The sequence below is a fragment of the Notamacropus eugenii genome, chromosome 4 (assembly GCF_028372415.1).
Source record: "Notamacropus eugenii isolate mMacEug1 chromosome 4, mMacEug1.pri_v2, whole genome shotgun sequence".
In the NCBI taxonomy this organism is placed as follows: Eukaryota; Metazoa; Chordata; class Mammalia; order Diprotodontia; family Macropodidae; genus Notamacropus; species Notamacropus eugenii.
This window is the reverse complement of record NC_092875.1, coordinates 182,122,330-182,146,063: the sequence shown is the minus strand read 5'-3', so window position 1 is coordinate 182,146,063 and position 23,734 is coordinate 182,122,330. Positions and strand designations below refer to the sequence as shown.

Here is a 23,734-nt window from a genome sequence, read left to right as displayed (position 1 = left end):
GGGTCATGTGTCTTAAATACCTGAGGTCAGTTTTGAAATTAATCTTCTTTCCACTATAAATGAATCAATATTATCTAATAACAGAAACCTGGAGAATCCTAAGAGATCATGGAAAAATAACAAGATACTTCTGGAGAGGTTTTTTAAAAACTAAAATGGGTGGAGTTGAGGGAGAAGTGCATTCTAACTTGAGAGAATATGAGTAAAGGAAGGCCCAGAAGTGAAGGTATGTAGGGTACATTTAGGGACTTTGACTGGAAGCACAGGAAGCAGGAAAGATAAAGTTCAAAGGTTGTAAACAGAGATTGTGGTCAAATTGTAGAAGGCTTAAGGACCAGACCAAGGACTCAATGAGAAGTCATTGAAGGTTTTTTTTAGCAGACAGATGAAGTACTTAGAAAAAAGCTCTAGGAAAATTAAATTGGGTCAGGTAAGGTCCATAGACTGACCAGTTTAGACGTTTAAGTAGGAGGCAGTTTGGTGTAGACCAGAGTGCTGGACTGGAATTCAGAAGACATCCGACTTCAAATCTTGCCTCCTCTCAGCATGTCTTAGATATTTGACCTTGTGGGCAAGTCCCAAATCACTGAACCTCCATTTCACCAGTAATTTGGGGAAGATAAGAATTTGGAGTACCTACTTCACAAGACTAATTTTGAGCATCAAATAATGTAATTTTTATGTAAGATGCCTTACAATCTTTAGGGCACTACAGAATTTTCACATCTTATTTCTGTAGCCCAGGTAAGAGGTAGTGAGTGACTGAACTCCTTGCCAAGGAAAACCCCTCTACATTCACAGTCCATTCAGTTCTTCTCCAGCAGTCTGCCCCCATCGCTTCCACTCTCACTAATCCTCAATCTCTCTCCCTCTACTGGCGGCTTCCCTACTACATACAAAATTGTCTGTCTCCATGTCTTTAAGAAATCTTTCCTTGATCATTCCATCCCCTTAGCTTTTGCCCTCTCTCCTTTTCCTGACTCAGCTCCTTGAGAAGGCTTACCTGCAATTAACACTTCTACTTCTCACTCTCTTAACTCTCTATAATCTGGCTTCCAAACTCATTCAACTGAAACTGCTCTCCCCAAGGCTACTAATGATCTCTTAATTGCAGAATTCAATGGCCTTTTTGACTTTCCGAGGTTTTCTGCACCAAGGATCATCTTCACATTGATAATCTCTTCTCTCTAGGTTTTCATGACCCTGCTCTCTCATTAATTCTCCTAGTACCTGTCGGATCACTCTTCTATCTCCTTTGCTAGATCATCATCCAGGTCATGCCCACTAACTATGGGTATTCCTCAAGCCTCTGTCCTGGACGCTCACCTCTTCTTTCTCCACACTATTTTGCTTGGTGATCTCATCAGCTCCCATGGATTTATATAGCCAGCCCTAACCTATCTGCTGGAAAATTTATAATATTTATAATCTAATGGGAAGAATTTGATAGACAAATTAAAAGGATTTTCAAGCATCTCCAAGGAAAGGAACATGAATTTCTGGCAGGTCAATGGCCCTACTTTCATAATTTTCTCTAGGGGAGTTTGAGAGTCTAGGAGTAGGACCAGAGAACAATGGTTATTTATTAAATGCCGACTACTGTTCCAGGTAGAGAAGAGGTACAAGACAGCTACTTTAGATCTGAGGTTCTTTACCAGGGGTCCATGAAACTTATTTTTAAAAAATATTTTGGTATCTTTACTTCAATATAATATAACTGATGCATGTAGAAACATTCTGAGAAAAGGACCATAGGCTTCACCAGACTGCCAAAGGGGTTCATGAAACACACGAAAGTTAAGAAACTCTGCTTTTGATATCTGATCAAAAAGCATTTTAAGCACTTATTATGTTAGCCAGACATCTTGCTGATACTAACTCAAAGAATCAAATAATTCCTCCTTTTAAGGAGCTTACATTTTGATGTCATAACATGAAGTAGACAGTGAAGCCACTCCTTGTTCCTCCAGACAGCTACATTGGCTCTAAAGCTAAGACTCTAGAATGCCCAGATGCCAAAGTGCCCTCCTCACCTTTTGAACCCAACAAGGTCAGAAGTTTATCACCTAAAAAGTGAAAAACAAAAAAACAAATACAGAGGACAAGAACTGAGGCTGTTTCTCTTAGCCATAGGACCTCAAAAGGGAAATGATCCCATAGCCTTACTCCTTGAAATATGTATGGTCTCTCACCTAATGTCACAAGCAAAGGTGTCAGTTATACTACCAGAAATGGAGCAGCTGAAATGAGAGGGATGGTGGAAGCTGTCCAGGTCTCTTGGATGCTTTCACAGTCACTCAAAGAGCTTCCCATTCTCCATATGGTAAGCCACCCACAGCCAGGTACAAAATATCTACACATGCTCCAGTTTCTCTATCTGTAACACCAATGCAATACCCATAGCAGTCTCTATGAATAGGCACACATATCTCCAGGTAAATTCGCAAAATATAAGTAACTCTCTTCCTCAACGGCTAAACCAAAATATTTACTCAGATACCAGAAAGTCAATTGCACCATGGTAACAAAGAAGTTTATACACCTCACCAATCCAGGGAGCACCAACATCCCCAAGTCTTCCCTCCTTTACGCCTCCCTACAAACAAGCTCCCCTAGGCAAAATTCCTCCCTGTCCTGCTGGTTGCTCTGTCTCAGCTCTGCCTTGCTCTCTCTTAGCTCTGCCTCACTCTCTCTTCCTATTCCCCCCTTCCTTCTTCTCCCACCACGGGCTCCATGTGACTCAAGCTGTGGGCTGAGTCAAAGCTCAAAGCAGGTCACATAGGTCTATTTAGGGGCAGGGAAGATCTTCAAATTCCCTTAACATTATACTATCCTTTACACATCCATTATGACTCCTGAAAGCTCCCAGCCTCTCTGTGGTAAAACCACCTCAGGCATTATGTCAAACTCTCGTTATATAAAGATGGGAAATCCACTAACCAGCTTTCAACTTCCCAAAATAATTTTTACCAAAAACACTTTACAAATATCTCAAAATCACAAAAACTTCATTAAGAAAAACAGTAAATTTTTATCTAAAAAACAGTGCAGATATTCAAATATAATGACTACATTAAAAAAGTACAAAAAGATTTTAAAAACACATATAACAGAAAAAATGTGCAACTATCTATGAGATTTCAAATCTAAACAAAGCAAGCAAGGGCTTACCTAAGAATTGCTTGACCAATCATGATTCCTGAGGACTAATGAGAAAACATTCGGACTGACCTGAAACATGAACTCTGGGTGCACGATGAAACATACCTTTTGGACATAGCCAACATGGGAATTGTTTTGCTTGACTGTGCACATATGTTACAAGGATTTTTTTTCTTACTACTTGGGGGGGAAAGTTAACTGGAAAAAAATTAATAAAAAAAAATTTTAAACACTATCATCACTACTAAGGGCATGACAATCTACTTCCCTATGGACTCCGTCAGATGTCACTTGGTATATATTTTCTATTTAATTTTCTAGGTACATGTGATTTCTCTGTAATAGAATCTAAGCCCCTTCACATTAAAGATTGTTTCCATTTTGGTTTTCTTTGTATTTGTAGCTATGATTGTGTAGTGGGTAGAAATTTAACCTCAATGTAGGAAGATCGAGGTTCAAATTCCACCTCTGACTTTGAGCAAGTCACTTAAACGTCCTTGTGTTCTAGGAAACTAAAGCTATAAGTTTCAGAGAAGTTGCCAGCCTAAACTGGTAGAGGGATAGAGGAGCATTAAGTGTTTACTATGTATCACTATGTGTGCTGGGGATCCAAGTACAAGCAAGGCAGTTTTTTCCCTCAGTTACAGTCTAATGGAGGAAGATTATACATAAAGGGGAGGTGAAAGGGAAGGGGTAACAGTATGAATGTGGAGATGTTCAAGAAGTACCACTGAGGCCTAGTCCTAATAGAGTTAAAGTGAATGCTCATCTATCAGCGCCCAGAGTCTCAGGAGCAAAATCCAAGGTGCAGCGGAGAGGGAGATGAAGATGATGGATACAAGTGATATAACATGGAGATAACCAGGAGTTCCTTAAACTAATGAAATCACAGGTCCAGTTTCCATTCCCTTATCACTGGCACCTATTACAGTACATGGCATATAGTCAGTGTTTAATTAATGCATATCCACATTAATGTCTGTATCTTCTCTACCAAGACAAAGACATAACCTCATCTTATTGAAATGGAAGTTATAAATGATGAGGCTTTGCAATATAGAAAACAGAACACCAGTTTTGCAGTCCAAAGACCCTGATCCAAACCTAACACTATGACTATTTGCTGTCCACGTGACACTAGTAACTTAAACTTTCTGGCAAGTACAGTTTACTTATCTGTAAAAGGACAGGATTGGACTAGAAGAGCTCTAAGGTCAATTCTAAACTGGAAGCTGGTAATGTATTTGTAGGGAGCGACATCATAGTTTTCAATACATTCCAAGGGTCTTCTGCTTTAGAAAACAGAACTAGGCGCAAAAGAACAGATTATGAGTATTCTTTCATCAACAGAGCTTTGGAACAGAGATGTAAAACAATGCAATGGGCTGCCTTACAAAATAGTATTTTATGCAAAAATTAAGTTACCATGTCAGGGATATATAAAAGGGATTCCTACATTGGAAGTTCTGTAATGTTCACTTAATAGGATTATTTTTAAAACAAATGACTGTAACTTTAAAGTACCACATACAGGGAAAAAATAGCTTGCTTTTTTACAGTAGCCAATTGGCAATGCACTTTACTCACACTTCAACAAAGCAGACAATGCAAATATTATTCCCCTTCTACAGATGAAATAATGGGAGCACAGAAAGCTTAAGTGAGCTGTTCGTGGTCTCATAGGACGTGGCAGAACCAGAGACTGAACCATGGCTACTTTTCTCATAGACTGTTTAGAAAACTTTCAGCTTGCTCATACTTACGTAGCCCTAAGGAAATACTTTCGTTTCAGATAGGGAAGGTCATACTGTATTTTCATAAGCAAACCATGTCCTGAATGTAAGAAAAAGCATTTATAAAGTGCTAAGTACAAAAGTACAGCTCTAAGTGTTGGGGATACAAATAGAAAAAAGAATGTCCCTCTTCTCATGCTCTCACATCTAATAGAGGGAGACACCAATAGACAAAGGAACATTCAGTTGCAGGGCAACTGATAATGCATCCTATATAGGGGCATTTTCATTGATAAAACTCAATCTTGTTCTGACATTTAAACCCCATAACACCAAGGATTTTGGTGGCAAGAAATTTTTCATGCTACAGAACATAAAGGCTATATATAATGAGGGAGTAGTAGGGTTTTTTTTAAAGATTGTAAGATTTTATACCTATGTAGTTTTAGAGATGAGAAAAATGAGACATGCCCCTCCACCAAGAGAATTCTTCAGATCACATTGAGGCAAATGCTGTGATGGTGCTTATCTAAGCCATTCAGTAGTCACTATGGATACTTACTATACTTTCTGCATTAATAGTCTCAAATATAAACATATTTTGGAAAACCAAAACCAAGAAGTATAAATAGACACAGCTTAAGCCTTTGTATTAACCAAGAACCTTTGAAAGTTAAGCAAAATAAATGGCGGATGTGACTACTTACAACTTTTCAAATGTCATTAGAAGTAGACTGAAACTTGTCTCATCAATTTTCACTATAAACCATTACTCTATATAAAGGAAGGCCATCTTGCTGGATTTACCTATTTAAATAGTCAGAGGCCTGCTTGGTATTTCCACAACATGGAATCCAAACACAGACTCTGTATTGTTTGGCTAAATTTCTTCTGTGTATCTAGTCAGCAAACACTTGCATAAACCTGATTCTCATGCTAAACTTTCAGTCCTTAATCCCCTATGGACTCTTATTAACACTGAATCCTGTATATATAACTTCCCAATTTTGGAGTAGTCCTTTGATTATAGCCCTGAACTCAAGGGAGGCATAACATAATAGGATATCAGCTTTTCCAGACTTTATGTCATCTTTAGCCTTTTTCCATTTAATCTAGTACTTAAAATCTAAGTATCTGGTTTTTATTTCATTCACATAATATACTCTACCCATAAAGTTTTCTTTACATAATCATCCCATTACTTAAACCTTGCCTTACAAAGGGAAAAAAGTTCTAACTCACATTTAAGAAAATTTTTACTTTATTCAATCAGACTAAAAATAAAATCTACTTTCCTTACTGCTTCCCTGTTCATCTTTACAGGCTTTAAGTATTAATTCTCTGTGCAGCTGCATTAAGCACTCACCTTTCTTACTTTGCTATTTCAAAACAGTCAGAAAACTGGGTAGAAGACAACTCCACTGCAATGAACAGATGGTGTGCTGTATCTCTTCATCTTTGTTAAGAATACTGAGTCAGTTAAGATTTGTTTCCACTCTTGGCAGAAGGGATTAAAACAGCATTTTAAATGTTATCCTTCCCTACATCATTTACAAACTTTTTCAACTTTTTTTTTTTTTTACCAGTTTTACAACTTTCTAAAATATACTTTTTCACTGAGGGTTGATTTCCTACTACACTGATAATCTCGATCTTTATTCATTCTACATTTGATCTTGAAAAGAACTTCTGAAAAGATTGTAAACTCAAACATTATTTACTTTATTTAACAAAAATATTACATATTTTGTTACTACATTATATACACTTTATACTGAGATCTCTAGAATACAAGAAGCTTTCATATATGTGCCATATGAATTTCTCATATGTAGACATTCCTTATATTCCTTAAAAACACGACTAGGCAAAATTGAAAAATAATGATTCTACTACAAAGAATTTCTTGAATTTTCAAAGATTTATTCAGTGATTTGTATTTTCTTTTTTTTCTTCTTTTCTAGTATACCTTCCAATTTTCTTTTCTTGACTGACACTACATTTTCTGCTTTTGTTGGCTTTTTGTTATCCTTAGTCCAACCAAATTTCTTGGATTGTTGCTGTTTTCCTGCTGAATCATCAGATTTTGGGGGGCTGGTTTTGAACTCTTCCTCTTTGTTTACTGAAACACAACAAAAGTGACAGTGAAGAAAAAAGTAAGGTGTTTTTTTCAAACACCAAGACAGATCATCTAAATAATGAAATACAGAACAGACATGTCAATTTCTCATCTAAAGCACAAGATTTGCATTAAAGGGTCAATGGAACTCAAAATTTATTTGCTCCCTGCACACAAGGTATTTTGACACACTGAATATTTAAGTCAGCAAAAGAGAAGGGATTCTGAGCAATCAGGCTTGATCTTTTCTTTACCAAGATTCAGTGGCTTTGCACCTCTGAAGTTGGAAATCTCTACTGTGACCTTCCTAACAATCTGTGAAGAGCAGGCAGCAAGCTGCAGCTCTGGACACTGGAAGGATGCAGGCACATCTAGTGCAACTCTAAGCCCTGCAGCGCACCTTTTGAGAATGACTGTAAAAGATAAATCAAAATTTTAAATGTAACAGAAGTGATCAGCATCAGTTACCAGAAGGGGCTGCAGTTGTAGGAAGTTCATCTTTGGTGTCCATGACTCTATCTAGCCACACTCCAAGGCAGGTGAGTCTGGCTTTAGTGTTCACTTGACATAGTAAAGATGGGGGAGTCTTCTGAAGTGGGAGAAAAATAAAATTGAAAATAGGTTAGTGTTGAATTATTTTAATGCAATTAGATTTTTTCATTTCATCCATTAAGAAAAAAGTATGACTTCAAGATTCCATGGCATAAGCAGAACTAACTTTAAAAAATAATTTCCTCTGGTTTTTATTTCAGTATTAGAATTTGCATAACTAAGAAAGGTAAAGCCTCATAAGTAAAGTAACAGAACACGGATAAAAATCATAAAATACAATGCTCTAGTAATAAAGTATGACAAATTATTTCCAAACCTTAACTATTAAGTGACAAATCAATTCACTTCATGGAGTAGTTAAGAGAACAACCCCATCACAACAAAAGGCTTTGGATCAATCGTTGCACTTCTTTGTAAACTGATCTGACATGACACACAGAATTACTAGAAATTATACCCATTACCTGAAAACACTTTACAAACAAAACCTACTCTCTCAGGATTTTAAAGACTGTGACCCTGACTACACACTATATATCATTCACCTTTTCTCCCTCAGTCTCATGCTAGATGGTGCAGCGGATGAAGTGGAGTCAGGAAGACCTGAGTTCAAATCCACTCAGACATTTACTAGCGGTATGACCTCCATTTGCCTCAGTTTCCTCAACTGTAAATAACAGGGCCTTACACACGAGGTTTGTTGTGAGGATCAAATGAAATAATATTTGTAAATAGCACAGTGCTTGGCACAAAGCAGGAACTTAATAAATGCTAGTGACTGTTGTTGTGACCTTTATCTCTTTGCCTCAATGTTATGGAACTTAAAATCTGGTTCAATGATAAAAGATGAGTGAGATGGAATTCTTTTAGAGGATCACAAATAGCAACCTAGAGCTGCTAAAATATAAACTTGAAAAAATCCTTAAGATAAAAAATTAAGTCCCCAACTCATTTCATACACCCAGATGTGACTCTCAGGAAAGTCTGATTCAAAATCACTGTGGTTTGTAAAAGTGCAGACCAGAATTTAGAAGTACAAGGGGCCTTGAAAATCACCTAACCCCCATTTGAGAGATGAGCAAACTAAGGCCCATAACAGGGGAAGTGACTTGCCCAAGATCACACAGAGCAGCAGAAGCAAGATCTGAATGCAGGTCCACATACTTAAAATCTTTCTCTTTCTACGCCTTTGGCTAACACAACAACCATGAAAGTTTATTTCATGATAAGTTTATTAGTTTCCCCTCTGAATTTTAAAAAGGAATCAACTTTACTGTAGTTCACATTTGGGCCACTGAATTTACTCATTTAGCTCTGAAATTCTAGTGTTAATGGGCATCAGTAATTAACTGTGAAAACTTCCCAAAGGCTAAACATGTCTACAATGTAAAAATGACCGAACAATTCAGATGGAAGTCAGTTTCACTTCCCAACAGTAAGATTCATGGTAGTTTCAGATATTAGCTGTAGTATTTAATATTGGCATAACACTTTATTACAGTGCTTTCCTAACCCATTTGAGCCTCATGACCAACTGACAGGTGAGACAGGCTAATTAGAATGGGAAAAAACATGTTCATCCCCAGAACTTAGGTCAAATATGACCTAATGTTTGAAAACTGTGTCCCCTGTGTCTTAGGTGGGCTTCTAAGCCCTCTACAGAAATAAACACATAACTCATATACACACACATTCATAAAACAAAAACCCCCAGATGCCACTGAAGTTAAGTTTTCTGGCCTTTAGACGCATTCATAAAAGATCATCAATAAAAGCATCTGTCAGGACACCTGACTCTGTCACTCCCTATTTTCCAGATGAGAAAACTAAGATTTTAATAGGTACTGTGGCTGTCCAAGGTCATAGGGTTATTAAGAGTCAAGGCTCAAACTCAGGTCCTTGACAAGATAAGGAGAAAACTAATAACTAAAATTGCAGTTGGAGCCCTATTACACTGACTTATATTTGTATTATGCAAGCATGCTGACCTTATTTGGATTATGCCTCCACATTCTGATGAAGCCATCACTCGATGCTGTAACAATAACATGATGCTCTGGGACTTCAAAGCTGCAAATGTCTTTTACTCTAGAAGAGAAAATGAATCTGATGACAAAGAGCTCCTCAGGAGCTACATTTTAATGGGGTGGGAGAGGGAGTCAAGACACACTTAACCAGAAAGTACTATAGCAATAGAGCGTAGATGTTTTAAAGGGTGTGGCAGGAGACCCTGGGAGAGCTGAGAAAGGTCTCCTGCAGGTGGTGCTTGAGCTCAAAGAAGCTAGAGAGTCTATGAGCTGGGGGTCAGGAGAGAGACTTGCTGGCAGCACATCAATTGGGAGATGGGAGTGTTAAGACAGGAAGAAGGCCAGTTTGGCTGCATTGCAGAGTGCCGAGGAGGGAGTACAGCATTAAGGCAAGGTTGTCAAGAGCTTTAAATGGCAAAAGCCCTTGTATTAGGTCCTGATGGTAACAGAGAGTCCCTGGATTTTCCTGAGTAGGAGGGTCCGATAGTCAGACAATAGTTTTTTTAAGGATGGGAAAAGGGGAAAGGAACTATTAGATGGGGAAAGAATGACAATTAGAGAAAGAATGGGGAAGATGATGGTGACAGAGTATACAGGAGTGTGGGTTCAAGGATACATGCAAAGGCAAGAGTCTTGTCAAAAAGAAGGGCCACATCGTCATCATCAGAGATTAGAGTGAAGTTAGTAGGGGATAAAGTCTGAGATATGTGAGAAGAGAAGAAAGAGAGGAGCTGGAACAGTGACCCAGGAGTCTAAATATTTTTGGTGATATATAGGCAAGGTCTTCAGCGAACAGTAGCATGAAAGGCTTGGGTGGAAAAGAAAAGGTCAGAGACAGGTGCTGTGGTGGGTGGGAAAAGGAATCAAGTAGAGCAGAGTAGTAGGTGCTACAGTGAGGGTTCAATTTAGAATGGCAAGCAAAAGTTTGCAGTAGACTCCATCAGCACAGTGTTGTAATTTCATTAGCTAGCATGTGATCAGAAGCAAACGAGTCAGAGATGGGGTAAGCCACGGTTAGCAATCACACATGTAAGGGAACAAGGAAGTCAGGCATAAAGGACAATGTACACTTGAACTGGGGTCAATACTAGAAAGGAAGAAAAATGTAGCAGAGTAGGAGTGATGGTCTAGGAAGCACTGAAGAATGAAAGGACTGGAGGTCAAGGTGAAGAAAAATAGTAGGTTTAAGAGATAAAAGATCACCAAATAAAGTTTAGAGTTCCTGAATATGAAAGAAAATAAAAGCAAAATCAAAGGTATGACCATCCCTGCGTGTAGCTGAGGTGGAGTGAAGTAGGTCATGGGAAATGAGTAGACTGAGGAGGTGGGAAGTCAGAATATCTGAGGAAACACCGTATACAGTGAAGTCTTTAGAATGAGGGAAGGAGTTGGGGTGGAGAGTAAGGCTGAGAGGCGCTGATATTATTAAGAAAGGAAGAAGAATATCTTAGGAGCTGGCACCTGACATAATAGCAACCAGAATCTAAATTGGCCAGTACATCTGCATTCAATTAACCTCAGAGGAGAGGTTGCTAAGGAAGGGTAAAAAAGGGAGGGTCTGAGAGCAGCAAAAAGAGCAAAGCAGACCCAGCCTCTCCACTACAAACAGTGCACTTAGAGGGTGTTAGTGAAAGGACAACACAGTCCAACCAAACTTCTGTTTCCCTCCTGATTTCCCTATTTCTCACCATACCAGTTATACAAGTGGCATCAAACATTCCACAGCCTCCTTCCGATGTCTGATATTACCCAATCAGATGGTAATTCTGATGCTGCAATTTTACACACAAACACTCATCTTCTCTAACACCATTGTCACCACCTTGGTACAAGCCCTTAATACCACTTGCCAGAATTAGTACAATACCTAACAGGTGTTTTCCCTCTTGTACTCTGATCGGGTCATGGCACATCCCAATGCAAACCACTGGTTTCTGGCTGGCATTCAGATGGAACTACTTAAGGTAATTCAGATATAACTTTCATTTTCCCAACTCAACACGTTTGCTTATGCCAAGTTCTGTGCCTATAATGCTTTCCATTTTTCTTCACCTGTTGAATTCCTACACAATTTAAAATGCCAGATTCAAATTCTTATCTCTTTCATAAAACTTGGCATGGTCTCTCCAATTGTTAATTCTCTGTTCTTCAAATTTCTCACATGCATTTTTTTCCATCTCTTAGATTTAAAAAAACAGAAAGTCATCTGTATATCACATGCCTCAAAATTATAAAGTGAATTTCATCAGGCAGGCTTGCTATTTGCTCCTATAATGATCTATTCATATGTTTCTTAGTATGATAGACTAGAAAGATGCCCTTTCAGTATACACAAGAAAGAATTTATCTACCTGTCTGACAAGGGCAAACTTACTTTACAATTAGCACCAATAAGTGATTTCTTGTCACCTAATAGGAAAAAGCAGGACTACCTATCATATATTTTTTAAATGTCAAAAGGACCAGAGATTAAGAGCTGGAAGGACTACCTAAAGGTTGTGTAGTCCAACCTCTCTTTACAGATAGGGATACTGAGATCCAGAAAATTTAAGCGATGGTTAAACACATAATGAATGATAAAGCTGGAAAGTGAATCCAGACCCTCTGATGTCAAATTCAGCCCTCTTTTTTGTCTCTGCTATGAGTATTTCCAGGAATGCACAAATGACAAGAAGCAGGAATTGCCTCCAATTAATATGTTGCTTCTGCATACATATGGAGTCTTACCATCATTAAAAACATCATTCAGGAAGAAATGTGCACACAAAAACTTATTTGAGCAGTATAAAAAGTGCAGATGACTTGATTGTAATTAACTAATTTGAAGCCTCAGTGCTGCACTTTTATTATCTATGAGGACACTCCAAACATTCCTGAGGTTAAAATCAGTCACGGGGATTGAAAAGGTCAAGAGGTAGACCCAGGTAAGGCTTAAAGAAGAGATTACAAAAAAAACTCATCAACATGATTTCTCTTAAGTATGCAGAGCTTAGGGGAGGAGGAGGAGTGTAAGAAAGAGAGAACAAGCTTTGACAGCCAAGGAGATCTGAGTCCAAACTTCAAATGAGAACACAAACTAACAGTGTGACCCTAGGCAAGTCACTGACCTCCTCAGGGCTCTTGCCAACTCTTTAAGATTTTAAACTGCAGAAGCTGATGACCTCCAATAGGTAGAGAGAGCTTCCTCACCAGAAAGTTCCCTATAGCACTAACAGGGGTCCATTCCCTATCCCCACGAAGGAGTTTACCCAAGATTTTCTTAAAAAATACTAAATTTCCCAAATTATGTTTGGAAATATAGTTCAGGACTCAAAGATGAAAAAAAGTCAAAGGTTACTATTCAGAACTTGTTTATCACGGATATTTTCTTCAAGAGGAGAGTCAGAAGGTGCTAGATATGTTAAAACATCACCATGAAAAATGAAGCTATCTGTATCCATCAAATAAATAGACAGATGAATAAATGAAACAAACAGGTCATACCTATACTGTGACAGCAAATCATTATTTATTGACACATAAGCCATTTAATGAGTCCATGTATACAGGCAGATCCCAAACTGGTTAAAGCAAAGTCAAATCAATGCCATGTTAAAAGGATAAAGATGAGAAGACCTTGCAAATAATAGCTCCAACCTGACAACTGACTATGAAAACAGAAAATGAATAAAACTCACAATACTGACTATTTATCATGATCTCTTAGGAGATATTTAACAGATGTAAAGTAGTGACCAAAAGCAAACTAGAGTCCATGAGACCAGAAACCACCTCAATAAACACTTTGTCAGGAGAGACATGGCAGACAAGGAAAATGCTGGACTAAGAGTACAAGCTTTTTGCAAAATACTCCAGAGAAGGTTGGTGGAAAATTACAAGCATTATCATTTCATAAAACAGTGAAAACACAAGATAAAACCAGACAAGAGAAAGTTTAGCTTGATATTCAATTAAGTCAAATCAGATTATGCTAAAAGAATTTAGACAAGAAACTGAGACAACAAACCTCTTACAGCTTCTAAAACAATACTTTTACCACTGGTGACAGAAACTACCATCCTCAGACTTTATCTTCTATATATATCAAATGTGTACTATTGAAAGAATGTGTAAATAAAACACAGGAAAATGAAAACTGGAAGATCTTATGTACCTGACCAAATAAATACAAGAGAAATCTGTGCTGAAAGTAACTATTTGAAAAGCACCAGGGAAGAAGACAATTCTAAACAAATAAGAAAGCGTCACATTAAGTGTTATGCTCTCCAAAATCAACTATCAACCACGTGCCTACTTTTTCTTCTCTATAAAATCTTTCAGACTGTACAGACCAAAGTGACCCTAAATGTAACTACATAAAAGGTACCAAAGGCTTTCACAGTCTATTTTCTATAGCAGATCACATTTCTACAATCAGACTTGACTGAAACATTAAGAGGCTAAAATCCCACTGTCAATTCCAAAAACCACATGACTTCACAGAACAGAGCCCGTCTTCAAGGTGCATATGCATATTTCAAGAGTTCAGACTAGATGTAACCAGAATCACTTTATTATTACTAACATTCTCAGTATCAACATGACATGAAGATTCAAACAAGGAGACATCAGGTTGCCAAAAGGTTTCTGTCAGAATCATGGAAAATACCTCGTGTGAATGGAGGAGGGATTTCCTGTAAATCACTAGGCTCTCTGGATGCTCCTGTTTACAGAAAATGTGGTAATTGCTTTCAGCTGTAATGCAGCAAAAAGGCATGCTTAAAGAGACCCACATCACTCAAAAGACTAACCTAATAAAATACAATGGAAAAACTAAGTGGTTGAAGTAGATATATTGCAAATTATGACATGCAACTCAAGAGGTACAATGTACTGAACCTAGAACTGAACAGAAGAGCATGAGCTAGCTAACTTTGAGGAAGTTGGTCTGTGCTTACAGTAATTCCCAAGCTGCTCCCTGCCACAAAAGCCCAATTCTTTCTATCATGCTACAGGCCTGTAAATCATGGTACATTAATCTCAGATGATCAAAACAAAGTGATCCAAGGACACAGGAAAGGCACATAGTAAATGAAAGCAGATAATTTTTTTTTTTTGATTAAGGATCCCCCCTTATCTCAGGTTGTGCAGGAACCATACCCAATGTATAGGCCTTATCCACTGCTGACTAGCATAAGCCTGCTCAATTTGCAACTTAGGCCAGCTTTCCCTTCCTTAGGCAGCTTGGTGACCCCCTCTCCTGGAGGCTTACCATACAGAAGCTGGACTTGATGAGGACATCCAATTAGCTTTAGCCCAGTGTACTTAGAACTCCCAAACTCAATCGATCCACAGGCCTCAGCCTATCCAGTAACAGGGGCTGCAGGTGTGTACCACCATGGATTAGGCAGTAACATACTGTCAATGCTGAAAAACTAGCATCAAGGAAGTACACATGACCAGAAAAATGGTGTGGTGGGGAGCAGTCATGAAGCGAAAGTAAGGAATAAGAGCAGATAGTCCTAGTTCTGCACTAGTACCCTTGAAATATTAATGAAGACCAGAGGATGGGCTCGAGCAAGCAGAATTTCTCTGGAGGATTTATAGGATTTACCTCCTTGTCTGGTCTATACCACTGATCTATTTTCCAATCAAAATCAAATTAGTTTTAATAAATAGGCAGGTCTAGAAGGACTGTTCTCATTTCATTCTTTTCACTGATTCTCTTGATTTTTTTTTGTTTCTCCAAGCAATTCTGTTATATATTTGCTCTGTGAAGTTTGGTATAAAAATACATCTGTACATTACTTTTGGTAGTACTGTCGTTTTTGTTATATCAACATAGCTCGGCCACGAACAATAAATATCTCTCGAGTGATTTAAATTGCTTTTTATGTCTTTGAGGGACATTTTGTAAATATAATACTGTAAAAACAAGCAACTTTCAAAGCTGTAAGAACTACATTCAATACAATGAGCATTCGTGATCTGAGGGCTGATGATGAAAAGTGCTCCCATTACAGACATGACAGATTCAAGGTAAAAAATGAGACATTTATTTTGTATATAGCTCTTGAGGAAACTGACTGCATGTACTTGTTACAAGAATTCCCACCTCCCTTCCCCCACAAGTGGGGAGTAGGAGGGAGAGAAAATAGATTTCTATTAATTTTCTAAAAATATTAAGGTGCTACAGATGGGAAATGTCAAGAGCACTTTCAGATGAGGTCAATGCATTATTAGATATACTTTGTTACAAGAGCTCTCTAATAAAGTGGGAATAATTTGCAAAAATATGAAATATAAAAACATAAATAAAATATATTTTTAAATATATATGTGTGTGTATATATATATATATATATATATATATATATATATATATATATATATATATATATAGAGGTGCCTTGTCAAATTGGCTCCCAAATATTTTGTGCATGTTGTAGTTCTTTTGAATGGGACTTCTCTATTATTTTCATATTTTTAAAAATTGCTATAAAGAAATGCTGTTGATTTTTATGGGTTTATTTTGAATCCTGAAATCCTAATGAAGCTGTTGAAATAAATTTTTTTGTTGATAGGATTTTCTAAATAAATCATCATGTCATCAGTAAATGGGGGATTGTTGTCTTCTCTTGTGCCTGTCTTTTTTTCTCTTGTATTACTGCTACAGCTAGAATTTCTAAGGAAAAAAAGTGGGAGAAAGGGGATATCATGGTTTTACTCATATTTACCAAGAAAGGTAGTATTTTCCCATTGCATGTAATGCTTATTTGGGATTTGATAAAGATACATACTGCTTTGTAAGGTTTTCTGCATAAATGAGTATTGTATTCTGTCTATTAAAGATAATCATGTAGTTTTCAGATGTTTTTGTTTTTAATATGATTATGTTAACCTTTCCCTTAATTCTGAACCACCTTTGCATCCATCCCTGGTAAAAATCCAACTTGGTCGTAGTGAAAGAAGTCACCATCTGACAAGGATTTCTGGGGAAACTGGACAGCAGTCTGGCAGAAATTAGACTGAGACCAATACTTACACCATAACCACAATAAATGCAAAATGGATATATGATCTGAGTATGAAGTCATATCATTAAAAAAGGTGAAACAAACAGAAAGTCATAACTACATAAATGGGAAGAACAGCAAAATCGATGCTAAATGCTATAAATTACAGTGATCCGGCTTGGCCTAATCTCTTCCTCCTCGGCAGCGTAGTAAATTGTAGCTATGGAACCCTACTGAGAACATCAGACTTTTCATGTGCCAATTTTGCTAAACTCTTTCCCTCCCCCACCCATCCACCCTCCCCCACCCTTTTAACTCTGATATAAGTACTGGCTTTCTGGGAAAAGGGTGGTAGGAAGGCTTCATAAGTAAAAAGTAACTTTTTTTAATGGAGAGACTGTTATCTGCACACGAGGAGGGAGGCAATACCCACATCGGTGAGGTCATGGATCCACTGATGTACTCTTAATTATGGCGGTACTTTAGATATAGTTGGGAGTCAGAAGACCTGAGTTCAAAGCTAGTTTCAGATTCTCACTAGCTGTGTGATCCTCTGCAAGTCACTTAAACTGTCTGCCTCAGTCCCCTCAACTGTAAAATGAGGACAATACAGTACCAGCCCCCTCCCCCCTCCCTGTTCTGAGGAGCAAATGAAAGAATAGCTGTAAACCTCTTATCACAGCGCCTGGCATACAGCAGGCACTTTGCCTTTGTTTCTCTTTTACCCAGGAACCCTGAGGGTCTTCCCCTCCCAGTTTGGTTTTTTTTTTATTAAAGGGGCCATCCCTTGAGTAACTACTTAAAGAAGCCTATTCATTGAATGGGTGTATCTCACTCAATGGCCTGAAAGGGCCAGGGTCCCACACTGCATCCAGTGCCATCTCCAATCATTCTGATGAATATCAGGTCACTGGACCCAGATGGCTCTGGAGAAGTGAGGCTGGTGACCTTGCACAGCCCTCACTCACTCAAAGTCAAGTGCAAGTCATGTCATCATCTTGATGTCAGGGTCCTCTTCGAGAACAAAGGACAAACACAACAAGTGAAGTGAGCAAAGTAGGCACTTAACAAATGCTTGTTTCTTTCCCTCCTGTCATAGGAACTGTCACTTATATTGATGTCATGTTAAAGTTACTAATCAAGATAACTCCAGTCATTGTAATATACATTTTATATGCATATACATTTTAAAATTCCAGAGCAGCTACTGCCACAAAGTACTCCATAATGTAGTTCTAAAATCTCTGATCTCAAAAGACATGGGAGCATGTATTTGTTCAGTCAGTTTTCAGTTGTGTTCGACTCTTTGTGACCCCATCTGGGGTTTTATTGGCAAAGATATTGGAGTGGTTTTACCATTTCCTTCTCCAGCTCATTTTATAGATGAGGGAACTGAGGTAAACAGGGTGAAGTGACTTTCTCAGGTTCACACAGCTAGTAAGTGTCTGAGGCCAGATTTGAACTCAGGATGAAGTCTTTCTGACTCCAGGCCCAGCACTGTGCACTGAGCCACGTAGCCACCCTAACGGATATGAACGTGTCTGGATATATGAATACATATGCAAATAAGTGTAAACATAGACATTCCACATGAAAGAAAAAAAGAAATAAGCTTAAGTGTTAAGAAGCAAATACCTGTTTTCATGAGCCTTAAATTCACAATGACATTTTAGGGAATCGCAGTCAAACAATCTTACAATTTCTTCATCTCCAGCCACAGCAAGTATGGAATCCTAAGAAGAATCAAAAACAGGACAATGTACCTAAATAATGAAAACACAAACATACACACACACTCTAGAATTCCACTGCTAGTTTTATATACTTACTGAAATAAATGTAACAGAAGAGATTCTCTTTCCAGTGGTGATGGTACCAGTAACAGATGCAGTTTCAAGTTGGTAAATGTCTATCTTGTTTACTGTCACAACTATATACTTCTCTCCACTAGGGGACCATTCAACTATGTGAGCATCTACAGTTTTAAAAGTAATTAAAGAAATATTTGTCTAACATAAAAATCACAAAAATAGAATAATTTATTTCCAAAAATTTTACCATAAAAGGAAAATAGAGGACCAAAGTAACTTCCTATCACCCTCACTTTAAAGACGAGGAAAATGAAGCTAAGAAGTAAAACTGATTTGCCCACAGTCACTAAGGTGTCAGGTGAAAAGAGACAGAATTGAAACCCAGATCCTCTTGATTCCAAATCCAGAACTCTACACTGCAACACATTGCTCCCTCTTACCTTCATAAATACTTTTTCAGGTAAAACTGCCAATCTGTAGAAAACTACTTTAACTATGCCCAAATACAATCGACCAATATAAATCAAGAGCCATTCCCCAATAGATTAACTAGTTAAAATATCCAAAGGAGTTTTTTTAATAGTAGCAAACACCTGGAAAAAAAAGTGGAAGCCTATCAACAAGAGAATATCTGAATAAATTGTGATATAAGAATTTTTTTCCAACTTTGGATGTGTGGTCCTCCTGCACTATTAAGAAACTAATACAAAAAATTCAGAGATTTAGAGGAAAACTTGCATGAAATAATGAATTGCAAAGTTAAGAACCAGAAGAACAAACTTAGTAATGTCTGTAACATGGTAAACAAAAGGCATACAAATTTGATTAACTGCAATATTTAATCTCAGTTCAAAAGAGCTGATGCCGAAACATACCTCTGTTTTTGATGGAGGTGGGGGACTATATGGATATGAAATGTGATACACACAGTGATACTGCTTGATATGTCTGTTTTTACCTAAATGCTTTTCTTTTGTTTCAAGGAAAAGTTCAACTGGGGGAAGCGGCCAAGGGTTGCTATTAAGCGGAAATGACTGCCATAAAAACAAAAGGCAACACAAAGTTTAAAAAACAAACCCATTCTGCCAATAGAATACTCACTTTGTTTTATATTTTTTATGAATGCTGATCTTCCTTCAATAAGGTTCCATGTCCTGTAAAACAAGTTTTTTTTGGCACTATCATCAGTATGATCACCAGCTAAGGCTTAACAAAAGCTCAGTGTTTGAATGGTGCTAACAGGCACTATATCAATGAAGTGTTAATCAAAACAGACACAGAGAAAACAATATATTATCTTCTTAAAAGCATTCCAATTTGTTGATTTACTCTAACAATATTTGAAGAATTTATTACCCCATAATATTATAGTTCAAGAGTGTCTTGCTTCAATACCTAGGGGAAATTTTTAATATGGTGGGTACAGTGTCCATCATTATTTCCATTTTATATTCACAACAACAAACACATTACTATGTGTTTGATTCAAGAGTGATGTTCCCATTGTAAGAGTCTAATTATTACTATAACAATTTTCTTCACATCAACATAGTCTTAAATGGCTAACAGCTATGATACATGAGACATACAGAAGAAAAGCACCCCACTAAGACAGCAAAATATATTGTTTTGCTTGGGGAACAATAACTACTACTACTGCTAACTAAAAATTTGTTTAACTGTTGCTTACCGCAACGTCTTGTCTGTTCCCACTGATAGTGCTAATTTGCCAGATGGATGAACCGAAAGAGATGTCACATGTCCCCTAAAAAAAAAAGACAATAGTTCAGCATCCAACTTTAGTTACCAAGTTAAGAATTCCAATGGAGAAAAAGAGGCTCAGACTCACTTATGTGCTTTAATAGACTTCAAGCAGTCCCATCTCTTTGCATCCCAAATACAAATTAGTCCATCTTCTCCTCCACTAATTAAGTGTCCATTACCAAAGAATTTCAGGCAATTTATTGTGCCTATCAACAAAAAGAAAGTGAAGGTTGCTGTAATTACATTATTATTATACTTTTCGATTGAAAGTTTCACTTTATGTACATATGAGATGCGGACAGTTTAGCATTGTTAAAATGGAAAGTATTAATTTAGACAATTAAATATTTCATCTACAGTATGTTTTCATTCAAATGTGCTGATGTGACATTTTTAAATTTAAATAGTGAGTCAATATATTGTAGTAGAAAGTTCATTAGATTCAGTCAAAGGACTCAAGTTTAAATTCTTGCTCTTCTACTCAGTTATCTGTTTGTCTCTGGTAACTCATGTCACCTCTCTGGGACTCAGTTTCCTCATCCTGTAAAAATGAAGGTACTGGCATAGGTGAACCTCCAAGTTCCCTTCCAGCTCCAGATATATGATCCCATCATTGGTTTCTCCCAACGTGGTAGTGGATATGTATTGTTCTGAGCATAAATGATTGGTTAGAGAAAGTGGAGAAATTTATGACTAGAAAACTTTTTTGTTTCCTCTGTTACCTAACTTAACACCTGAAATAAATGGCAAATTCAGTGCTGTGGCCTTATAAGCAACATCCTCCAAATTAAAGCAACTAGGTAGTATAATGAACAGTGCTGGACTTGGAGTCAGAAAGATCTGAGCTAAAATCCTGACTCAAACATTTATTAACTGTGTGATCCTGGGCAAGTTATGTGACCTTGCTAAGTCTCAGTTTCTTCAACTCTAAAAAGGAGATAATAATAGAACCTACCTCCCAGAGATGGCATAAGGATTAAGTGAGATAACAGATGTAAAGTATATAGAAGCTCTGTGCTAACTATTATTATTCCAGGTGAACTAAACTGCCACAAATAGTGTGATGGAAGTGGTAATGAGTACACAAAAGGTTAGATATACTACATAAACTCTTAGGTCACCTCTGGTTCTAACATTATGATTCCAAAGGACGTTGGAATGTTCCACATTGATATTGCTGCCTTCCTGAACACTTCATGTTAGGTAAACTTATAGTTCTATTAGATATTTTAATGTAGAGGTACTGATATGTATGTAAATACAACGCAAAAATGCCAATATAGTTATTGTAAAAGATGGAATTTCCTTACCATTATGATGCATCAATGCTCCATGTTCTACCTTTTTTTTCATATCATAGATGTGAATTGTTTCGTCTCTGCTTCCAGTGACCACAAACCGATTATTTACAGCCACTGCTGACAAGGAGGCAGCATGGCCATGATGGGTAAAGTCAGCCACAGGAGTCCATTTCTGTAAGTGAATAAGACACTCTAAAGCCATTGTCATAGCACATATTAATGGTCATATTGATTAACTTTGACAAGGAAACAGCCTCTTTGTAATGAGCAATGGAAGCTATAAACAAGTCCTTCTACAGAGGCAGCAAAAAAAAAATTAAAAATCAATTATCAATCACTGGACAAGCAAAAATTAAAAACCAAATAAGGAAAGTCAGCAAGTCATCTGAAAAGCTGGCACACAAAGTATGGCACTAATGCTATCTCTTCATCATGCTGACTACTCTAGCCATATCTTGCATAGGACTAGGCTTTCATATCATTTCCACTATGTCATCTCATACATACTATTCCCTTCCAGCTGCCCTTGATATATTATCTTTCCTCCTTAAGCTCCTTGACAGCAAGGATTATCTTGATTTCTTGCATTTATATCCTGAGATCTCACCACAGAACTTGGAATATAGTATGTTTAATATATGTTCTAACTATTTATTTATCTAGGTACCATCTCCAAATACCATTAAGGTTTGTGAACATGTCCATCTAGCAGTTACATATTTATTACATATTTTCTAAGTGAATTACGAGACCTATCAAATAACAAATGGCTTGACATCAATGATGATGCCTAGAAGCTAACCTCTGTCAGTACTAAAACAATGTTCACTGTCAGATAATTTTTTCCACATTAAGACTGTCAGAGGATGATTTACACTAAAAACCACTTTAATATTTACAAAAATACTTTTTAAAACATCACTTTATTTGATTCCCCCAACCACTCTACAAAACAGGATCAAGCATTATGGTTACATGGCTGTTAAGGAGCAGTTAGGACCCAAATGCACATCTTCTGACTCAAATGTCATGATCTAGTCACTTAGCTTCCCTTGTAAAATCATCCAAAATTTCTGTGAGGTAAACTGAAAACTGAACTGAAAGCAGATCGGGTAAAGGGAATACTCTTTTGATAAACAATTTCAAATAAGGAACATGTTTTTTTCTAGATGGGAGACTTGAGCCAGCATTCCTAAACAGACAGGGCGTAACAGAACACTAACCATGGACAGTTCCCAGACCTGATAAACCAACAACTCGATTACACAGGACCTTAAAGTTTCTAATACAGTATCCTACAAAACCATCATGAGACAGCTACTTCAAGTAATATCATCACTACTTTGCAAATGTGGAAATGGAGGCTGAGAAACGTTAGATGATTTGTACGAGTTATACTAAGAAATAATGTTAAGCTGTGAGGAAAGGAAAATGAAAGAATTAAAGGGCATGGCCTCAAAGTGGAACTTGGGATCCTAAAGGAAGAACACTCATTACTGATGACGAACTAAGGGTACGGTCATTCCTGTGTGGCCGAGAGTGGCTGTACCTCAGGCAGTCTGACCCTCCCTGGTAGGAGGAGCTCAAGATGCTTAAAGCAGGGAGAGAATCTAGCACCAAAAAAAAGAAAATAAAAACAAAATACTATAAGGCAATATGAGAGTACAGGATAGTGCTGCATACAGACAAAAGGCAATACGCAAATCAAAGAGGAAAAAATCAAAGCAAAGCGCGACAGGGGCGGGGCTGGAAGGTGGGGGCGCCCGCAGCAGTCACACGAGAAGCATTTAGAGCCAGACACTGTGCCCAAGGGGACCTGACGGCAAGGCTGGCAGTGCAAATGGGAAGACGTTTACAGGGAGATGGATTCGCCCCATTTGAGCGAACCATGGCCCCCCTCCTTCCCGCTGAAGCTTTCCAACCAGACTCCAGAGCTTGGGTCTCCCGCCCCTAGCCCACCCCTAGGTCCACGTGCCCTCCCACTAAAGGCTGTCAAGCGGAGGAGAAACAGCGAGTCTCGAACCCCGACTTCCAGCCCCCGAGCGCAACGGCTTCGAGTCCGCCGCCCCGCTCTCACCTCGCTCTGGCCGCTCGGGCCGGGCTCCCTGTGCACCGAGAACCCGAAGAGAACCTGCTCGTAGCATCCACAGACTAGCTCCATGCTGCCGCGCACGCGCACGTGTCTTCTTTCCTTCTTCCTTCCGGAATGCGGAGCCCGGGGGCGGGGCCAGCCCGCCGGTCTTCGAGGACCCTAATACTCAAAATGTAAG

The 23,734-nt window shown here is 38.0% G+C and overlaps 1 protein-coding gene across 1 annotated transcript; it reads right to left on the bottom strand.

Moving 5' to 3' along the window:
* Positions 1-6,596: 6,596 nt before the first annotated feature.
* Positions 6,597-23,731, bottom strand: PAK1IP1 (PAK1 interacting protein 1). Its single transcript, XM_072603806.1, has 10 exons — positions 23,542-23,731; positions 21,474-21,636; positions 20,249-20,369; positions 20,090-20,164; positions 19,501-19,553; positions 18,418-18,563; positions 18,224-18,321; positions 9,555-9,654; positions 7,483-7,603; positions 6,597-7,017 (listed from the first exon to the last, which is right to left on the bottom strand). The coding sequence occupies exons 1-10, from the start codon at positions 23,623-23,625 to the stop codon at positions 6,818-6,820; spliced, it is 1,161 nt and encodes a 386-aa protein (XP_072459907.1). The 5' UTR covers positions 23,626-23,731; the 3' UTR covers positions 6,597-6,817.
* Positions 23,732-23,734: the final 3 nt, after the last annotated feature.